The sequence below is a fragment of the Mustela nigripes genome, chromosome 6 (assembly GCF_022355385.1).
Source record: "Mustela nigripes isolate SB6536 chromosome 6, MUSNIG.SB6536, whole genome shotgun sequence".
NCBI lineage: Eukaryota > Metazoa > Chordata > Mammalia > Carnivora > Mustelidae > Mustela > Mustela nigripes.
The window spans coordinates 70,416,193-70,438,873 of NC_081562.1; the positions used below are offsets into that span (position 1 = coordinate 70,416,193).

At 38.1% G+C, this 22,681-nt stretch overlaps 1 protein-coding gene across 1 annotated transcript in view; it reads left to right on the forward strand.

Moving 5' to 3' along the window:
* Positions 1-22,681, forward strand: part of SOX5 (SRY-box transcription factor 5) — a 985,194-nt gene that overhangs the window by 941,584 nt on the left and 20,929 nt on the right. Inside the window, exons 14-15 of the mRNA XM_059402806.1 lie at positions 3,483-3,660; positions 15,437-15,582. Of these exons, the coding sequence (XP_059258789.1) occupies positions 3,483-3,660; positions 15,437-15,582 (324 nt within the window). The remainder of the gene's footprint in view (positions 1-3,482; positions 3,661-15,436; positions 15,583-22,681) is intronic.

The following is a 22,681-nucleotide window of genomic DNA, read 5'->3' on the forward strand; positions in this document are numbered from 1 at the left end:
GTAGCATTTAATCTTGCTAAGCTTTCAAATTTCTCCTAAATAAGTTCTTAAAAATCTTTAGGGAAAAAACCTTACCTTGGCATTTATTACACATATTTGTGATTATGAGAATGCAGGTCATAAATAAATAGCCCACTTTCATTTTATAGTTAGGGTTTTAAATTTTTCATCTAGTCAAATGAAAAATAATTAATATGAAATGGGAAAACTAGTGTAATTTTTGTATTCTTGATAAATAATAGGTATTTGGTATAGTAGCTCAGTAGTAAATTATTAGAAGAACCAAATGGTGAAATAATATCATATAATGGGTCAAAATTATTTATATAGTTACCACTATAAGGATCAAGCATGTGGGTTCTTATTAATATACCATTAGCCTGGTCACACAATGAAAGGGAACGAAAGGGCAATTTTGAATGACATTTCTATCAACTTGGGAACTGTCAACCTCTATTACGTCCTTGGGGCTTTGCACTTTTTGGCTTTCAGACATCTGTGCTGCCTTGAATGGAGGAGAATATTAAGAGTTCCAGTGGGTCTCTTGCTGTAATAAATGCTTTGGGTAGTCATTTTTCAGTACGTGCATGTAATAGTTCTTAGTGCTTAAAGCTAAGCACATGACATTTCATATGCTTCATGTCCCATCAGCACCTACATCTGCATCATCTTCGTCAACACCATTATTCCCCTTACACATACACACTCACGCTCTATTTCCTCTGCACTCATAAATCTCTTCTCCTGCAACTCTGGGAATATATTCCTTCCTTTCTTTTCTGCACAGTCAAGTGAAACAACCACCTTAATTTCTCCAAGTTTCCCCTCAAAACTTTGACAAGAGTTGTCAAATACAGACCAACAAAGTTTACAGACTGTTGTAACAAAAGCCGGTAGTTTCGTACACGAAGTAGTAAGCAGGTACAATTGATGGAAGAAGGGTCTAGAATATTTACGGCTACATAATAAACAGTCAGTAAAACAACTATCTGACTGGCTATTTAGGCTGAATTAACAGGAAGAAAATTAACAGGATCCTCATCTTTAGTAGCCTACCGAATGTCAATAGCATTTAGTTTATTATGTATATGCATGCTTTCATTTGTTATTATTAGCATACATTACATTTTGAAAAATATTAAAGATTGAGATAACATTATGCTTTTAGTTTTTTTTTATTTTTTTTTTTTTTTTTTTAAGATGTATGTATTTGAGAGAGAGGGAGAGAGAGAGCTCACAGGTGAGCAAGAGCCGGGGAGGTCCAGAAAGAGAGACAGAAGGAGAGGAGATGCTGAGCTGAATGGGACATAGGTCTCAGTTTCATGATCCATGAAATCATGACCAGAACCGAAATCAAGAGTCGGATGCTTAACCAACTGTGCCACCCAGGCGCCCCAACGTTATGTATTTTTTAATGCTACTTCCTTACATTGAAGAAGCTTTTTTATTTTTTTAAGGTTTTGAAGCTTAATCATTGGTTAAAAAATTTTTCTCCCTTTATATTGTATATGGTGGTGGTTCTCAAATGTTAGTCTGCATCAGAATCTCCTGGGAATGCTTTTTAAAACAGATTGCTAGAACCCACCTCCAAAATTTCTAAAATAGTGAATTTGCTTTTCTAATAAGTTCCCAGGTGGTGCTGATGGTTCTGATCCAAAGATCGAATTTACGAATTACCCATCCGTACTGTGGTATAAGAGGGAAAAGGGACAAGACTTCTGGGTTTCGGATAGATAAGGATTATGGCTCACCAGCTCAACCTAATTATTCTAGGGAATAGTTTTGCCCCTGCAGTTTTTAAAAATGCTAAAGTAAGCTTTTCTTACACAGTGAACCAGTTGTGGAATCAGCTTACCTTCCTTTCTTCCAAGACTATGAATCCTTATAAATTTGGTATGATGGTTAGCAACTTACTAGACATCTAATGCAATCCCAGATTACCATTTGAATTCTCATAGATTTTTCAAATAGCTATTCTTTTTTTTCTGAGACAGAAAACAGAACTAAAGAACATAAAGTGTTAAAGAATAATTTCTTCTGCTTTGTTCCTAAGTTTCCTAAGTGCAGCCAACCATGGAATTTAATAACAATAAACCACTTTAAAAATATAAACTTTGTGCCAAAGGTACAAAAGACAAAAAAAATATATATAAACTTTGAATAGATATCTTATTATGCCACTTTACCATTTTTATAAAGTGATTGATTTCAATGGTTTTTGGTAGATATATATATAAAATTTTGTGCACATTGATATATGTTTCCACGCCGTCAGATTACACCGTTTGAATCTAAAATGTCTCCCTTTCATCAGGTTATCCACCTACCACTGGTAGGTATTTATGCTCTTAACTCGTGAAGATCGAACAGTAGCTAAGTGGAAGCTATATTTTTATTCTACAATAATGCTTTATAAAATCGTAGATATTTTGAACAATAAGGTTTAACATATGACACAATATTTTAATTTTAGAGCCCAAAAAACACATTTCTCAGTTTGTGATGAAAAAAGTGATGTAATGTCAATATTATCTGATTCTAATAAATGATGTGGTAGAAACTTTAAGGATAATTGTATACATAAATTTTATGTATGAAATTACACAAGGGCTAATATAGAAAGTATAAATAGAATGTAAACTACATAAACTTGACCTATTCAGGTATTGAACAGTTGGAACTCACCATATGTGCTGATTAACCACAGATAGATCTTCACACCACAGTGTATTGATTGTGATATACATTGCGGAAAATCTGGAAAACAAATCTAGATTTGAAAACAAAATGCTAAGTATTTAGAACAAAATGCTAAGTATTTAGAACAAAACGCTAAGTAAGTATATATATATTCGCATATAAATAAATAGTACATATTGGTATAATGTCGGTTATGTTTATTTTTACTTTTAGATCAAGTCCAAAACTGTGTCTGAGAAACCTAGGATAAAGATTATTTTCTGAGAAAGTTAGAAAGTTTCCTTCTTTTTTTTTGTATTTAAATCTGGAGAGAAGTTCTGATCAGAGGTACACACCATTTAATTCCTCCATCATTGATGTTCCAGGTACTCTGGCTAAGCACCAGGATACAAAGGTGCTTGGGACTCAACCCCTGTTCTTTGGAGGTTGAACAAAGGCTACCTACATCATAATTTCATATGAATTATGTAATGGTCTCTCAATAGAATTGAATAGCCCAAGGAATAGCTTAAGACTATTTCTTAGACATGACATCAGTTATATACTTTCTGGATAGTTGAGTGCACGTGTACTTTCTCTTATACTAAAGGTTTTTCATAATATGTAGTTAAAAGTGACATTGTTGACAGCTAACCAACACTGTAATGTATAGGTTGAATGTTAAGTTCGCTGATTGGTAGAGTAATTTGATGGGAAATGACAGGCTATATACCTGTGTTTTTCTAGGCATTTTTGATCAGCCTTGCCTTATCACAGCTCATGTTCTAATGATCACATTGCAGGATGAAGTGGCACAGCCACTGAACCTATCAGCTAAACCCAAGACCTCTGATGGCAAATCACCCACATCACCCACCTCTCCCCATATGCCAGCTCTGAGAATAAACAGTGGGGCAGGCCCCCTCAAAGCCTCTGTCCCAGCAGCATTAGCTAGTCCTTCAGCCAGAGTTAGCACAATAGGTAAGTTCTGTTTCTTTTGTTCTTGCTGATTTTCTGTTTATGGCAATTGAATGAAATCATCTTTTAACGGCAAATCACGCATACCCTGTGCATGGTTTTAGTTCCGTAGGAGAGTTTCAATTTGATGAACCGCATAGGTGTGTTTTAAACATGCAAATGAAATTTACGACTGAAGTCCAAGTTACAGTGTCCTCCTGAAAAGCTAATTGAACTGGTTATGTTTGTTGATGTGACAGATGTTCTTAAGTTTATAAAAAAGAGGCCTAAATGACTAATCACAGAGAGCAATGTTTCCAGAATGTTGTTGTTAGGTGACTTGCTTTTCCCATTACTGAAATATATTTCCATTTTTTTGTGTGATGTGTACAAACTGTACATATGATAAAATACATTCTACTTAGATCAATAGTCACCTGCTAGGATATGAAGTTCGTTCAGTTCTATACTGCTTGAGATTTACTTGAATACACCAAAGTATGATAAAAATTACATAGCTTCGTTTCTCCATAATTGTCATTTTGGTAAAGTAAACACTAGAAAATGCTTCTATAAGCTAATTTTTAAAAAATTCCAATAATTTTTACTTCAGTAACACATAAATTAGACTGTGCACACTTACTTCAATCTACCTTTATTGATGTTTATCGTTTGCATAGAGTTATAAGGAGGCTAGCACAGATAAGCCCTTCAAGGAGCTCAGGATTTAGTTAGGGGAAAAGTCATCCCTCTTATAGTGCTAGTCAGCCGTAGTAAGCGCCATTTCAGAGCATAGATACAACCTGGTAATCAAAAAGAAGAGTGTTGGATTTTATTTGGTAAGGATCAAGGAAAGTTAAGTTGGGGATAACCTAATTCAAGTGGAATTTTGAGGAAGAGAGATAGTCCTAGGCATTTAGCCTTTAAGAAAAAACCCAGAGTAAAATAGCATATTTTTGAGAAATGTACTGATTTGGCTAGAATATAGAATGAATGTGTAGTGAAAAGTGATCAGGGCTAAAACTGAAAGGAGCAGATGGAATCTGACTGAATGCTATCCTAAGAAATTTTGACTTTTTCTCCAGACAGCAATCTGATCAGAACTTTAAGAAAGAAGCGTATTGGCAACAGGAAGAAATAGGAATCAGGGAAACCATTGTTTTAGTGTAGGACAAGAGTTAGTTACATGAAATAGAAATAAGCAATGATAAAGCAAAGGAAGGAATAGATTGAAGAGATATTATTAGTAGAGAAAACTTAATATAACCTATCCTCAATAGAGTCTACCTGGTGTAGTTCAAGTTGGACACAGAGGAGTATAGGATTTTGAATTCGTAAAATAAGAAGGATAATTCCTCCCTTAACTGTGAAAGAGAAGACCAGAGTAGAAGCAGATTTGGAAGACATAGATATAAAAATGTAGTAAGCATTGAAACACAAGGAGCCATTTAGGTAGAGATCCTCAGGAGGAAACTATAAACATAAGTCTGATATGTAAAAAGGTGCTAGCATTTTAGATGTAGAATTACATATGAAATAAGGGGATTAAGAGTACACTTATCACAATGAACACAGAGTCCTGTATAGAACTATTAAAGCACTGTATTGAAATTAAGTATAGAATTATTAAATCACCATATTGAAACTAATATGATACTGTGTGTTAGCTATACTACTATTAAAAGAATTAAGAAAATGGAAAGATATATGCACCTCTAAAAAAAAAAAAAAAAGGAAGTTCAGCAAAAAAGAGTGTGCATAGTAAGAAGAGAAGCAGCGGGATAAAGAATCACAAGTATCGCCTACTGTATTAGTTATCTGTTACTGCATAGCAAATTAACCTAATACTCGAGAGCTTAAGATAACCAACATTCATTATCTCACCAGGTTCTAAGGGTCAGAATTTGGAAGCAGCTTAGCTGGGTAGCTCTGGCTTAAGGCCTCATGGTTAAAATCAATGTGTTAGGCATGGCCATAGTCCTCTATGGACTTTTACTAGGGATAGATGCTCCTTTTTCAAGATGTCTCACTCACATGGTTCTTGGCTAGAGGGTCGATTCCTTCCCTTGTGAGTCTTTCCATAGGGCTGCTCCTTGCATGGAAACTAACTTTCCCAAGAGTGGGTGCTCCAAGAGGAGAGAGCAAAGAGACAGCCACAGTGCCCTTTATGACCTAGTCTTGAAAGTCTACCTTTATTCTCTTCGTTGTAAGAGAATCACAAGGGCAGGGATGGGGAATATCAAAGTGTCATTGGGCACATTTTAAAACCAGCACACTTTTTTAGGGGGGAACTGATAAAGAGCAAGCGACTGTGTTAGAATAAGAATGAAGATAGGACACTGTCATGCTAGCCTAGGAAAAATAAAAGTTTCAAAAAATCATAAGGTTATTTAATGATGTCCCATTTGGCAGAAAAGTTAAAAAATGAAAAAGAAAAACCTTGTGATTTAGCTGGCGCTCATGGAGATGTAAACTCTGATAGAGAAGTTTTAGGAGAATGCCTTAACAGAATTTCAATCTCAATGATTTCAAGACTGTGAGGAGAGAAAATGCAGCTGATCTATAGACCAGTCTTTTTGTAAGCCTGGTGTTGAGAAGTGATTATTTTAAAAGGACTATGTAGAGACAGGCTTTAAAATAGGGCAATCATTCATATATATAAATATAAATGTGTGTGTGTATATATATATATGTGTGTGTGTGTGTGTGTGTGTGTGTGTGTGTGTGTGTGTGTATAGATAGATATAGATGTAGTCAAGGGGAAGAAGAGTCAGAGACAGATAAAGATATGGAAGAGAGCACGGATGAAGATGGAACAAGACAAGAGATCATGAGAAAGGATTAACCTTGGAAGGAACAAAGCCCCTCTCTTTTCTGAGACTGAACAAAACAAAGGGAAAAAAAGGGGTAAAGTTACAGAGAAATTGTGGGATGGATTAAAAAAAAAAAGATGAAGGAATGTATTTCAAATGCTTCAATCTCCACAGAGCAGAATTTCATATTATTTGCCAAGAAGAAGCCAGTCTGGGGCAGTGGGACAGCAGTGAGAGCAGACACTGTGAAAACTTAAGTTTTGAGAAGTTTGAAAAAAGTTGGGGTACATGTCCATTTTTTATCATTATGCACCACTCTGTTACAGCCTAACTCAGTTACTCCCCTCCACATCCTAAATGGACTCCAAGATAAGACTTGCTTTCATGTCCTAAGTATGTAAAAGAAAAAATATTTTATTTGGCAAGAACGATTCACTTCCATAATAGAAATGAAGGCTCATAAATATCACAGTGCTGGTTTATGAGCTACTTTTGTAATGTCACCAGAACCAGAATATTTAACAAAATAACGGATAGATTTGCATTTTATCATATGAGGATTTTTTACTTCAGCATTCCAGAGATTAAGTATGACAAAATATTTTCAAAAGGCAAGAATGTATGAATCTATTTAATGACATTTATCATCTGACTTTCTCCACTACTAAAACTTCCCTTAGTTTTTTGGTTTTTTTTTCCCCCCTGAAAAATCCCTTCACCACATCCATATCCACACATCCCTCATAGTTTCCAAGGATTTGAGGCTGCTACAATTTACTTTTCTCTTTTCAGCAAATGCAGATGTTGAAAGCTGAAACTGTAATGAGTAATAATGTAGCTGGATAAAAGCTGTGCACATTAATGGTGTTGTAAAGGTCAGCCCTGAAAGAAGAATTAATGTGTTATGCCATTAATAAACCAAGGAAAACTGTGAACGAAGAGATAACTTAAGTTATCATTAATGACATGGGCTCTTTGCTATATATCTATTAGCTACAAATATAGAAAGTGAGTTTTTGAGGTGGGTGACCAATATTACACTGTATTCTGTAAGAATGCCTTTGATATGGTATGCACAGGGTAGGTTGCTCCAAAAGAAAGGGAATCCTTACAAGGTATGAATAGTTCAGAAGAATGATAGATAAGTTTAAAATCTTCTGACCAAATGTTATCTTTCATCGGCCTTTTTCACCTCCACTGTACATATGTATAATACTTCTGACATTTGTCGAGGCATTTTTAATCTCTCTCTCACTGAAGCTAATTTTAGAATCATAGACCCTAAACCAGATAGAGCTGATATTCATATCATCCAGCCAAAACTTGTTATTTTACAGATAAGGAGCCAGGGCCTAAGGAGGCTTAGTGCTTACCCAGGGATTCTAAGTAAGTTCCTGTCACAGGGTAGACAGTTCTGTGACTCTCTGTTTATTTCCTCTGTTTCAATTTCAAGGAAATGACTATGCATGAAGACCTAGTAACTTGCCCAAACTCAAAGCCAGTGGAGGTTGAGGCCAGAGGATTCGTGGTCTCTAGTTGGCATACTCCCTTTTCAGTTGTTGCTTATTGATTGGTGGGCTTTCCACGGTAGATGGTCTTCTCAGTCATTTATCTAGCCTTTCACTCATTCATTGAATAAATGGGTATTAAAGGTCTTCTCTACACCATACATTTTGCAAGATGGTGAGCAGATGGAAGTTTGGAGGATGAGCAGATGAAAGTCTTGGACAGAGGCTTTAGCTAGCCTCCAGGCTTGTTCTATTAAGTCTTTGGAAGATACTAGAATGTATTATCCTTGCCCTTTATTCTTTAGAGGCATTAATGCATGAAAAGTAAAACTTTACTCAGCAAATGTAGTAGACTCACGTTGATTCAATAGAATGAGAGAAAATATTTTCCAGTTCATTAATTTGGTACTTTATTTCTACAACTTGCTAATTTAAAATACAATGGCATGAAGGAGGATATCGCCTTGATGTTTTGTTAGTTTACAATTTTAATCAGAAAAACTTCTATCAAGGTAGATGACTGAACAGAAATACTGTAGTAGTTTAATAGGAAGCCAGTGGATTGTCAGGAAGTTGAGGGTATTTTCAATATCTGGCAATTAACATTTGCATAGTGCTTTACAATTTACAAATTGCTTTCACATTTATAATCTAATTAATTCTTGCGAGTTTTCACAGATGAAGAAATGCGTATGTATCAGGGTGCCAAAAATTTGATGATCAAAAGTGACCTCAACAATAGAAAAAAATCAGTATTTGTTGAAAATAACTTGAAACACGTGCCCTTACTTTTATTTCTAGCTGAAAAGCCCTACGTAAAATAAATATGTAGTAAATAAGAATCTGTATTGCCTTCACAGCATCTGTTAAATCCATGAGTTCAGGAAATCTGTGTCACTATGGTACGAGCTTCTATCCATATGATGACATAGATAATCAACTTGGAATTGTAAAGGTAGATCTTTTCAACTTAGAAACATGCATTTATTCCTTCAACAGACCCTGCCATGAGCCAAAGGAATAAAAGATTGAAAATTTTAAAATACCCTCAAGTAATTCAAAGACTGGTGTGAAAGACGTCTTAAACGTAGACAAATGGAAGACAATGTGACAGTAAAAGCATATATAAGGTTTTGAAGGAGCATAGAGTTGAGGTGTTCAAATGGTTGCCAAGGAACATGCCTGGGGTATATCAGGGAAGTCATTATAGAAGGGGTGACAGTTGAATAAAGTCCCAAACACGCTAGAAAGAAAGAGTATTTCAGTGAAAAAGAAAAGCTTGGGAGACAGAGGTGGGGGTGGGAGGACACAGGCCAGTGCTTGGAATAGGAACTAGTTTTGCGCAGCTTAAACACAGAACTCTGGAGAGACTAGCAGGAAGTGACGTGGGAAAGATAAGCAGAATCGACATCACGAAGAGACTTTTAAGCCTTTGTAAAGTGTTTGGAATTTATCCCAGAATGACATTTTTGGGGCAACATTACAGGGTTTCTTGTTCCAGGATATCTGGGAAAAGCTGCATACTTTTGTTATCTTTGAAGATTCACAGTGCTCATTAACATTATCAAGATCTTGGGAATTTATGCAATGAAGAAACCTTTTTCACTTTAATTTAGTATTTCCCACACTTATTTGAACTTGGAGTTATTTTTTCCCAGAATATTATATTTCATCATCTCATGAAATTCTCCTTGACTAAGGTATGGGGAGATGGGGAGCTAATAATGTAGAGTGGCACGATCCAAATTACTTTTGGGGAGATGTTTTGGAATGCTTTACCTGGTGGTCAGTAAAGGAGACAGATTAACAAGGAGTGTAAGCCTAAAGATAGGGAAACCAGTTAAGAGGTTAGGACATTGGCCCAGGTGAAATAGTAGGGGCCTTCAGTGAAAGTGGGGACCATGAGGCTGAAGAAGAACACATTTGAAAGCTGAGGAGGAAACAGAACTATCCCAGCTTGGTTGCCTGTTACATATGTGGGGTAAAGGGGATCTCTTAGATGACATGGGCCATTGGAAAGGGATATGGAGTGTAGGAAGAACCGTCTAAGGCAGTGGGAAGATGAATTCCTTGATAGACAGGCTGCATCTCAGATACTCAGGAGACATTCAAGTATGGAAGCTTGATAGACAGATATGTATATATAAAAATCAGGAGGGATTTGAGGCAGGAAGCAGATATTTTATAGTACCTGGGATCACCCCTTGACTCTTCAAGCACGCTTAGACCAATTGTGGTATTTGGTTTCTAAGGCTACTGCAACAAATTACTATAAACTGGGTCACTTAAACTTGAAATTGATTGTTCCACTCTTTGGAGGCTAGAAATCCAAAGTGAAGGTGTCAGCAGGGTTAGTTCCTTCTGGAAGTTCTGAGGGAGAATCTGTTCCATGCCTCTCACCTTGTTCCATGTGGCTACTGGTAGTCCTTGGTGTTCCCAGCTTATGACAATACTTAGGTCCGGTCTCTGCGTCCATATCCCCATGGCCTTCTCCCCGGGTCTCTGCGTCAAATCTCTCTCTCCTTTCTAAGAACACCAGTTATTGCATGTAAAGTCTACCTGAAATCCAGGGTGATCTCATTACAAGCTCTATTTCCAAAAAAGGTCACATTTACAGATACCAGGTTTAGGCCACAGACATATCTTTTCGAAAGACACAATTCAACCCAGTACAGGTGGTTTCCTGTTTTTCCTTTTTTTTTTTTTTTTTTAAGATTTTATTTATTTGGCAGAGAGAGATCACAAGTGGGCAGGCAGAGAGGGGGGAAGCAGGCTGCCTGCTGAGCAGAAAGCCTGAGATGGGGCTCTACTCCAGGACCCTGAGATCATGACTTGAGCTGAAGGCAGAAACTTAACCCACTGAGCCACCCAGGCACCCCTCCTTCTGTTTTTTAACAGTTTCTTTCCATGTGGAGCAGCTAGAACTCTTTCTGTTTCGCTTTTATCCTAAGATTGTGCATGAGTTTCCTAAGCTGGCAATGGACTTTTATAACAATAAACCACTTAAAAAATATAAACTTCAAATAGATGTCCTCTTATACCACTGTAATGGAACAAATATAAGGTCAATGGAAGAATTAAATGAATAACACAGGTTATTTCCTGGTTGTCCTTTTTTTTTTTTCTGCCCCTGAAAATGTATAAAAGGGGCCTTTTTAATTTTGAGAATTTTGTTGGTAGTAATGAAAAAGAAACACTAAAGCATAAAAAGTGAAACCGTAGTGAATTTAACAAAGTTACAGAATCATGCAGACTTCTTACACTAACGATCCCAATTCTACATTTCCCAAATCTCATTTGAGCTGCTAACTGGAAGCCATACTGACCACTGCCTTCCCACTTCCCTCCTTAGATTGAGACTCACCAAACCTCTCCAAGCACATGCCCACTTCCTGATCCTATTTTATGATGCAGTTGGTGCCTAAATATATAATTCAGGCTTAATTAAATCTATTAAAGAATCATAGGGGTGGGGTTGTGTGGCATGGCTCTCTTTCCTTGAACCTCCATACCAACAAGAAATGATATCCCTTCACGGATTTGTCATTATGGTCCAAGCCATACAATAAGACTGCTGAGGGTGAACATACAGAAAAAACGAAAGAGAAAGGAAAAGAAAAGCATTAGCATTTTCTACTGCTTCCTCAGGTATCCAGTGTTATCTACTCCTTCACAAAATGTTTTATTTTGTTTTTGTTTAATTCTTCCATCAACCTGACATTCATTTTGCAGTTGATAGGAATGGAAACCCAGTGACATTGTTATAATTTGGCAAATATCACACTTCCCAAGAAACAGAAACCCAGACCCATCTGTATCCAATGCCTAAACCTTATGTATTTCACTATGCCATTTTGTAAATAAACTGACAATGAATAACTTTCATGGGCCATTTATTATGCAAGACTATATTAACTCATTTATGTTACCTAGTGAATGTTATCTCCATTTAACCAATAAGATAATTGAGATTTAAAAAGTTAAAACCACATGTACAATTTATAGAGCGTCTAAGTGGCAAAGTTATGATTTTAATTCAGGTTTTCCAACTCCAAAATGCCAAGTTTTTCTAAAGATTGTAACCATGGACCAAATCTAAGGAGGAGATGAGGAACAGATCCCAGACAAGCTTATGGATATGGAGGAGGCAAAGAGGAAAGGAGATCACATGTTGTGATGATAAATGAAGAAGAGAGGAGTTTCTATAGTAAGGGGATTGTCAGTGAGGTCATTCTGCAAGCCAGGGCAAGTGTCCCTTGGAATAGGCAATTTAAAAGTGCAAGGGCAGCAGAAACAAGATTGTAGCAGAAATGGAAGAGTGAGGAAGGAATGGGAGAGTATGATTAGAATCTTAGAAGGTAAAGAGAGACAGTTGGAAAGAGAGGGCAACCCAAAGTTGAAAGAGAAACTTCATTTGCTCGTCTCAGGTGGAGAAACTTAAGTACTTACAAATTGAAGTTGTAGAAATGGTGGAGAAGTTCAGAGCTGATGACATAAATGGGAAAGAGAATGACCAGTGGAGAGGTACAGAAATCTAGAGCACAATTTGAGGGGATTTGCCTTGAATCAAAACAGGGGCACCATTTTCACTGAAGCAGGAAGAGACAACGGGCAGAACTGGAGACAGATTTGAAGTTAGCCTGGGGTAGGAGTTGGGGTGGGGGTGGGGCAGGAAAGGAAGGTGAGAGCTCAGCCTTGTTGGTCTCTCCAAAATTGGAGTTGAAGTCATTTGGGTGGAGAGAGGGAATCAGCAAGACTGGTAATTTAGTGACTATGATGAGAACAAAATGGAAAGAACCAGCACATAATCCTGTCATGATTCAACTCTGTAACATATAAATGGCCTTCAAATTTAACACAGCAGATACAAATGTTAGATTTCATAGGGCATTTTAACTAAAATTCAAGAGTCTGTAAAAGCAAGGTCTATTTTAAAGTGGACGCCTATTTCCACCTGCATAGGAGCACACACCTCAAACTGGAAATAGACATTACAGAACATATGTCTGTCAGTTATTCACCCCCATATAATTTGCATCCCTTGCATCTATATTAATCATTTTTCCTGCACAATGTTATCTTGGCAGCACCTAAAAACATAAAGAATTCATACTTTTATTCAGCGCCGTATGCCAAACCATTTCAAAATGTATTTGTGCTCTGGAGAAGCTAAATAGACTGCAAAAATGCATGATGCGGGGCGCCTGGGTGGCTCAGTGGGTTAAGCCGCTGCCTTCGGCTCAGGTCATGATCTCAGAGTCCTGGGATCGAGTCCCGCATCGGGCTCTCTGCTCAGCAGAGAGCCTGCTTCCCCCTCTCTCTCTCTCTCTGCCTGCCTCTCCATCTACTTGTGATTTCTCTCTGTCAAATAAATAAATAAAAAATCTTAAAAAAAAAAAAAAATGCATGATGCCAGGTTGTACCTAAACAGGGTAGGTAGAGCATAGGAAAAATCAGGCTGATCCTCTTAAGATCTTTTAGTAAATGAACACGTCCTGAGACCATCACTGTCCTATACGAGCTGTATTCCTTTCTAGAGTAGTAGTGTACATGAACAGATTCAGTTCAAGAATATATTAAGAAGCTTTGTTCAGGAGAACGGAGAGAGGATGCTAAGGATAATATAAGGTTAAAAACAACCATAATTTAAAGGAAACATTAACCCTAAAGGCTTGACCTAGGTCTAAATAGTCATTCACGATTCGTACTGTATTTGTAATGAACAAGGATGTTTTGTTCTTTGAGTACATTCCAATGAATTTAGCTCTGAAATGCAAAACCTATAGTCGCTCTCAAGGCTCCTCTCGCTGTCGCCTACACTGGAACTTATCTTGCTGCCTCAAGGAGATCAGAGGATGAGGTCTAGTCTGTGCATATCGGGAGAGGGAGGGGACCATGGATCATTTTGAAACCTTCCAGCACTGAAGCACTGTACTAATCTGACACCAGCTTCTTCAATAGAAATGTTTAAGCAGCAAGAAAGTATTCTATGTTTTTTGGCAAACAACAGATCAGATAGAAGAGTCTAGCAATACGGCGAGGATGTGTAATCTGACATGATTAGACAAGGCTCTTTAGTACCAGAACATTCATAATTGAGACAAAGAAAGAGTATTAATAACACTTTCCTAACACGGCAGTTAGCCATTTTATATTTCCTTTCTTTAATCTTAGTGTTTTTCAACAAATCATGGGATTTAATAGCGTGTTTTGGCAGATTAGAGGATTTATGGCCCAGATGTTTTTTGTTCTAAAAATGGATTAGGGTGTAAAGTTTGCTGGAATCCATGGAACATGTTGAGGCAAGCCGGTCATTTTATGTGTGATTAGTGCCTGCCTTCTGTCTCACAGTCCCTCCATCTGTCACAATTCACCAATGGATCTGGTTAGATTTAGCCTCATGTCACAAACAAGTCCCTTTTCTGGGCAATTTCATATTATGGATTCAGTTTATGCCATTTTATGCCCTAGTTAAAAGATAGGGAGAGTGAAAGATGATATATTCGCTTTCCTTTCAATATTTACAAAACAGTCTTTTCCCATTGGTATTCTACCCTAAATCGGGCAGACGAACATAATAATGTCCATCAAATAAATAAGTGACCAGTATTAAAATTAAGTTAAAAATTAATGTTGCTCCTTGCACCTGTTATTCTTTAAAAGAAATACTTTGACTTTTTTTTTTTTTTTTAAACTTTGGATTATGGAGCTGTAGATGCAAGTTGGTCATGTGACTATCTTATTAAGAGTGTGAATTAAGTGTGACTGTAGTTTTCAGTAGCCACAATTTCTTGTCATACAATTCACAGGTACTTGGGTTCATTCTGTGCTTGAAATTTGGCCCCTTCACTCTTACAAGTTTGTATCCATAGCAAATCACTGCCACCTGTGGTTTACTTCACCATCAGTGGATTCAGGGTGGGGGTGGGGTGGGAGGGAGGGAATGAATGATCTTCTTTCACTCAGGCAATAATGACTTATTCCTTCTGTATCTAACAACCCTAATAGTGCTATACACAAACTCTAAGCTGACCTTTCCAATATGATGAGAATGTCAAGAATTAGAGTAATAATCATCAATACCTCTAGCCTATGGCAACATTCAAATGATCCTTACATTAAAAAAAAAAAAAAAAGGTCTTATTTTTGCACTAAGAATTCTCAGATAGCTGAAAAAAATTATTTAAAACTTATATTTTAAATTTCTTTCCAAACATGTGGAAACAACTGTATTTGCTTTTAATATTACGTTTGCGTTGCAGAGGCTTGGCACCACATTCACGTAGGACTGTATCACTCAGGCATTATCGATTACTCATTCATTCATTTTAGACTAAAGAAACTGAGAAAGTAGTCTATGCCAGACACTAACCATTAACCACCACCCCCCCCCCCAAAAAAGACGTGATTCTTGTGGTTAAAAGTTAACTTGTCCATGAATTTATACAAAACATAGCCTTTGTTCTGTCACATCTTCAGGTTATTTAAATGACCATGATGCTGTCACCAAGGCAATCCAAGAGGCTCGGCAGATGAAGGAGCAGCTTCGGCGGGAACAACAGGTGCTTGATGGGAAGGTGGCCGTTGTGAATAATTTAGGTCTCAGTAACTGCCGGACAGAAAAGGTTAGTTCATAAAATAATGGACTTCCCCAAAATAATTAAATTGCCTAAAATTTTTTTTCCTTTGTTTTCTTATCTTCTTACCACCTCAGAAGGAAGGTTCTCCCTCCCTCCTCTCCTTGCTCACCCAGTCAGTACAGATACCTTCATGCCCACCCTAATCAAAACCATCTGGAAAAGAAAGGCGTTATCATTCTCCTCTATCCTTCTCCAAACCTTATTGACAATTAATATCCCCCTTTCTGCCATCAGTTTGCATTAAAAGGGAATGGCATTTGAAATATCTGAGTCCGAGTGAAAGTTTTGCTTTACCGAGATGCTTAACTTGTATTTGGGGATGAGCTGGATTTGAAAATGCTGAATCTTCTTTAATCAGCGTAAGCTTGGATGATACCCATGCTGATAGCCTAAGTAACTAGGATTCTGAGCCTATGAAATATGTTTCCAATGCAAAGCGCTGTCAAGGTTTAGATGACTACACAATTGGAAATTTTGACTTTATTACCAAACAAAATGTGCTTTTTAAAACTCGGACATGATCATTTTACCAAAGCTCAGTGAAAATGCTGAATTTCGAGATGTAATAATTTCAAACTCTTGTGTCTAAGCTACACTGTATTTTGCTCAGAAAAATATTAGGCCGTTGCAGAATGCTCGGAATGATCTTGGTCCTGTTTGGTGTTTTTGAATTGAAATTTTAGAATGTGACTGGGTCTTGTTTTCACAATCCCATAGCTGAAGAGAGAGACAGTAAATCAGAGGGGAAAAAATGATCAGCTACTTAGCAATGATTTGAAAGTTAACCATCATGGGAAGCTTTCAAGTCAAACACTAGTGTCCAGAATGAGCAGATTGCTAATTGGGCAGCTTTCTGGTTCCCTAGGTTTTAGATGGAATTTGATGCGTAGCCTCTAAGAAGCTCACTGTCTGCCAGTGGAGGTGCTATCTGTGTGTGATCCGGTCACAGCTGTACTTTTCCTCCGGTCCAAACGTGGGTCCCAAGGATGGAGAAATGCCTCCAGTTCTGCTCCGTTCCTGGAGGGGAGAGCAGAGCGCGGTTAGGGAGGCATCCCTGGCAGGCACACGGCAGAAGAAGAGCGATACTGGTGCAGCGAGGAGGGCACAAAATTTCTCTAGCTAAGCACCAGAAGGGAAGGAGAAAAGCAAAGTGACAGCTCTAAGAAGGAATGATAGCAAGCATAAAGGAATTTATATTCAAATATTTAAACATTCTTGAAAGGATGCTTGAACAGAAATTCCTTTTCTCTGCTCCCCATGTAGAAATGAGTTTAACACTCAGCCAGATGCTAATGCAAAGTGACTCAAGCTATTCCTCGCAAGCATAGCTAAATTGCCGTTATTTGTTAAGCGCATTGAATTCAGCTGTGGATACAGCAGTTGGTTGCATTCAGCAAGCATCTGTACCCTTTTTTTTTTTAATCCTCCAAAGCAGAGACAACTCTACCTATCTCCCCCCTTCTCCTCCCCTGTGCTGGCTGGGAATTGTCAAGTGACAACCGACCAAATCCTTTTGGACAGGAAGCCTTCATCCTGAGTTCTATATACTTGCAAAACAGGCCTTGTGGTTGGATCAGGGAACCCATTAAAAGCACTTTGATGGTATGGAAATTCATCTTCATGAAGCTCCTAGGCCCCTAAGCAGCATGCTGTTTAGCTGTGGTTACAGATCACTCATTCAGATCGGAGGGCAGTAATTGTGTTGACGGCTTGTAAGGCAGTGGAAGTACATAAAATAATCCTGGGCCCTCCACCATGGCACTGCGAGTTAATCTTCTCTAATACAGATCAGCTGTTGTTCTAACACGTGACTTGGAGCCGGCTCCAGTGACTCTGCGCGCAGCCCTCTGATTAAGTACTCGGAGTAGAGCCATCTGCATTCACTTTGCTCCCTTGCTGTCCATTGTTAGCGGACTTCATTTCCGCTCCTTGTCCCCCCTTCACAATCAGACTCTATTTGACTTCTCTGATTGGCACCTTCTCTATTTGTGTTGCAAGAGGGAGAGTTGCCTCTTGTTCAACACGACTGCCTTCAGTTTCCCCTTCTCTTTTCTAGTGTTGTAGCTTTCTAGAAATCTATTTTTGGAGTCATACCTGCCAAAACCTGTTGGCCGGTTAAGACGTCTCCATTCTTAAGAAGTCTGTCATCCCCAGATCTCGTCCCCATGCCCTTTCAATGCAGTTGAGTTACATCAACGACAGTCTTACATTTTCATGGGTTTTTCAGTGAAAATCTTAAAATATGGAAGTGAAACACTTCTGTTATTGTAATAGCATGGCTGACTTTCAGTGAATCTCTTCAGCAGAAGGACCTGAATGACACCTTGATAGCTGACAATGAGAGGGCATTCTTTGAAGCCCTCTGAGCAGGTATTAACTGTGGTTGCCTTTTCCGGTCGAACTAGCTTGGGTGCCATTTCTATAATATTAATGATTGAATCCACATGCAACTCATGGATATGAGATAATGTCCAATTTATATCTTTTAATGAACACCTGCTACAAATCAGGGGTGGTAGGATTGTGTACTTGAGCTACTCTATTGAACAAGAAAATATGTCCCCTCCTTCATAAAGTATATGGCTTAAATCAAATTAGTATTTTGACTGTTAATGATGGCATGTTTTTGTGAACCTGCCGGTAGGAAGTAAATAAAGGCCCCACCCATTTTGCTTAGCCTATGAGATCATTTCAATACCTGAGCAACCAAGGTACCTTCTTATTCTTCCACATGAAGTGACAGCACTATGCCTATGTTGTTTTTCTCCTAATACCTCCCCATTTTAATATATCTTTATGACTACGCTGTTTTTCTCCTAATACCTACCCATTTAATATATCTTTACAATTGCCTGACTTTACCCATGGCCAGAGCACAGGTAGATCAGTAGTTGGTTTGAAATTTTGCTTCCGTTTGAAAGCCATAAACAGGATATATGATAAAAATTTTGCACTCTATCATATCATTTGAATACCAAAAGAAGGACATTTCTCTCACTGAAACAATATTCCTAACATACTTCCATATGAAGTATGTGAAGTGGAGGGGTGGGATTAGGGGTGGGGGAGTGGTGGATAAAAAGAAAGAAACAGAAAGGATCTGGGAGAAATGAAAGGGGAAAAGAGAAGAAATCCAGCCTGGTGTTTCCCACTGGTCCAAGAGGTAGTAGATAGCAGGACCTGAGATCCCTATGTTGGAATCCTGCCATGGAGATCTGTTTTCTTGAGTACACAAACCTCATACATAGTATTTTCTCCACATTTTAAATGACCAACATGGTTGTCCCAAGCAGAAAGTCTTAATTCTGAAAAGCTGTAATTGGTAGTAAAAACAATTAGAGGTGTGAAGATAGGGACAAATGTTTTCTAGTAATATACACCAAAACACATAATGAAAGTCATTTTTACTAAAACACATTTTAATTGAAGACTTCTAAAAGATTTCTCATTTTTTACTTTTCTTGGAAGTATTTCAACATACCCAAAAAACTGTGTATGTCAGGTTTCTTGGAAACTCTGGGACACTGTGTTATTTATAATTGTCATTTCAGGTTAATTATAGCCTGATTGCATATTCGGATAATGTTATCTTCACAAATTAGTGTTGTGGATGAATAAAAAAAAAATCTTCTCAGGTGGGGAGAATCAGAAAGACCCACCATATTCTGAGTTTGTCAAAATCACCCTCTTTGCTTCATTAACACCCACGTGGCACAATCTTGATCATAGGACCAACGGCATACTCAGGTTCTGACCTTATGTGTGAAGGTAGCCATAGTTAATAGGAAATCATGCAGACCTCAGTTTTTGTCCTGATACCACCAGACAGTATTAATAGAATAGAGACTCAATGCACTTGACTGAAATGTGGTATAGACCAGAAGCTTCCCTGCTTCTCTCCCTTACCCCCAGTGTAGTTATCCTAGGGGAATGACACCTATGCTGTCTTACTTTTAAGGCATGAATTTCATTACGTGTGTCAGGAAATCCTCGTAATTTTTAGCATATAATGAAGTTCTGGAGGAGGCAGTTGGTGGCATTAGTTCAACAGCTCAGTGATACCAGGGTTGAAATCTCTGTGATCCTCTTAACTTTTCCCTTAGGGTCATAAAATGTTGCTGAACATAACAACTGTGCCATGAAGGCAGGCCAGTTCGGGAAGGAGAAGCAGTTTTCTCTTTGCTATTTTCGGTCCTTTCACATCGAGATGTGTTCCTTTCCTCTTTCATTCACATAGGAGTGTTTCTTACGTTATTCACATAGAGATGTTTCACTACACCCCTCAAGAAGACTTTCATAAACATCTCATTTGGGTAGAAATGGGTTGAATGCATACCGTGAAGAGAATTACTGGCCAATGCAAGAGAAGGTGCCTGAAGTTGACCGTGAATTATATTTGGGGACTGAATTAGAGACCTTAGCTTATCCTCCTGGAGACCAAGGGACAGCTTAAGGTCAAAGAGTATATTGGCAGAGAAGAAAAGGACCAGAATGGTCATTCAGTAGGAGAAGGCCATCGTAACCCACAGCTGCATGATAAAAATGGTATCAAGGCTCTGGTTTGTTTTGATTGTGTTAGATTTGTTGCCATCTATCTAACTACTTTCATTCTTGCACTGCTACGTGTTCAGGGACTTATACCTTGTCTGTAGTTCTCAAAGAAGTGAAGAGCACATAAGCATGCACACACACACACACACACATGCACCCCAGCCTTGCTTGGCTGACAGATTAAACCAATGAGTGTGTGTTCTTGCACGTGTGTCTACATGTTAAGTCTGACTTCTATACTACTTTCACATATAAAACAGATTTCACTCACAACAACAACAACAACACGTAGTTGTGTGCATCTGGTTTTTACAATAGAGAATTTGCCCCACCAAGCAAACATTAATTGCCTACAGTGTACCTGAAATCTAAATGCCTACGCATGCTATGAATTCTTCTATTACTGCAAGGAAGGATACCTGGCACAGTGCCTTGCTTTTTCTCCTGAGGTTCAGTGAAAATCCATTGTAAATTTCTATAGAATAAGAAGTCAGAGGTATATTTTAAACTGTAATTTATTCCACAATGATGGCAGTCTCTCCTTTCACTTGTCAGTCATACTCCTGAGAAGCCTTACCACACACTGTATAGACTCATTTGTAAACAGAGGTTAATTTTTATCACTCGCCGCTTGGAAACTCTTCCACTACAGCCTCCTTCTTTTCTGCTATTGTCAACCTCTTTCTTTCCCTTTAACAGAGTGCCAAACATGAAATGACAGTGACCAATGTTGACTTAATGTGGATGTTTAATAATGAAAAAAAGTGTGTCAGTCCCAGCATTAGTTACAAATGGCAGTAAGTGTATCGATGGCAGCCCTGTAATAATTTTACATCCATCATTCTCTCCCGATGCTTCGCTGGCCATCTGATGGATGGGGCGGGCCGTGTTAACTCTTCAGAAACTGACACAGTGTCTCTAGTTCAGCATTATCTAACACATGCTCCTTCTCTCAGATAAGGACAAGGCATGTGAGGAATTGTGAATTGCAGGTTTCGCTTTGAAAAAGTGAATATGAAGGAATTCATGCCTCTGCATTCAGTGGAAGACACTACAATTAATTAATGATTTATGGATGGCTTTTGTAGATGTTGCCTTTAGCTAAAATGAATTAGAGAAGTCGAATTAGAGCTAGGTATTTCAGTGGTTAGGGGAAAAAAATTCATGAAGGCATGTTAGGTAAATCCTTCGGGAGGAAGTGAGATAGATCATTGCCTCACAGTGGGGGGTGGGGGGTTGTGCAGGGAGGGGGAGTGCGTGTGAGCATGGTGAGCGATTTTTTTTAAAAACCCAAACTTTTAAGTCTGCTGGTTGGAATTCGTCTAGGAAAAACTACAGTGACACAGATTATGAATATTGTTGCTTTATTAAAGTGAGTATAGATTATTTTTTAATCTCTACATTTATGTATTAATTATTCCACAACTTTAAAAGACACACACAAATCTGACATTGAATGCTTGCCTTTTTATTATTGGTGTCTCTCTACTCTGAAAATTTATATCAAATGGATAGAGAGCTGCTTTCTAGGCGACTGATTATTAGGAAATCGAGACCAGCTTTTATGTGCAAGTTGGCATTTGATCCTTGGGTTTTCTTCTCTTTTGTTTTTCATTCATAAAACCTTCTCATTTCTGAGTGTCTTAGCTAGGGAACACTTCTTATGGGACAGGAGGGGAGAGAAAAACCCCTTAGTGAATATTATCAGCACAGAGCAGCCAGTTTGCAAAGACCATGACAAAAAGGCAAATAGCTATTATGTCATCACCTATCCATCACTCTAGATGTCAGCCTTTCAATAATTCCAATCGACATTCTCGACAGGCTGGTGCAAGTTAAAGGGGCTGTTTGTTTCTAGAAATTGAGTATGGGCTGTCTATAGCCTTTTGTTCCAGATGGTTTTCTTCTGTGTCTTTTCATTTCTTTCTTTTTTCTTTCTTTTCTTTTTGGGGGTATTTAATTGAAATACATGCCGAGTTTGCAGACTGCAAAGATCAGAGCTGTTTTCGTCCAGCAGTGGTAACTATGCATTAAACATTTTGATTTGTTTGAGCTTGAAGTTTAGTCCTTTTTTGCCATTTGCTTCATGGAGTTTGTGTATATTTACAGCCTCTGCATTTAATGGCCACATGCCTTATTTTCACAGATGGCCAGTGGAAGACTTTTTCTTTCTCTTAGTATAGCCCGCTTTCAGTTTTGCTACATTTGTCACAGTGCCACTACTTGCAGCTAGCAAGTGCCCACGCTTGGTGGGGAGCAATTATGGTGTGAGTTTTTAAGGAGCTTTTTAAAGGTTTTTTTTTTTTTTCCAGTAAACTTTTTATGGTTTAATTTTCAAGCCTAGAAAAGCTGTGCATGTTTTCAAACAGAGAGTCTTGTGTTCTTTACATCATTCTGGTAGAGGGGTTAGTGCAGGATGGTCCAATAAAATGAGACACACAGGGCATGCCAAATTGGGCTTTCGGATAGACACCCACAGGCCTCTCTGATGATTGAAATTGTCTATTCATTTAAAGACACAAGGAGATGCTCA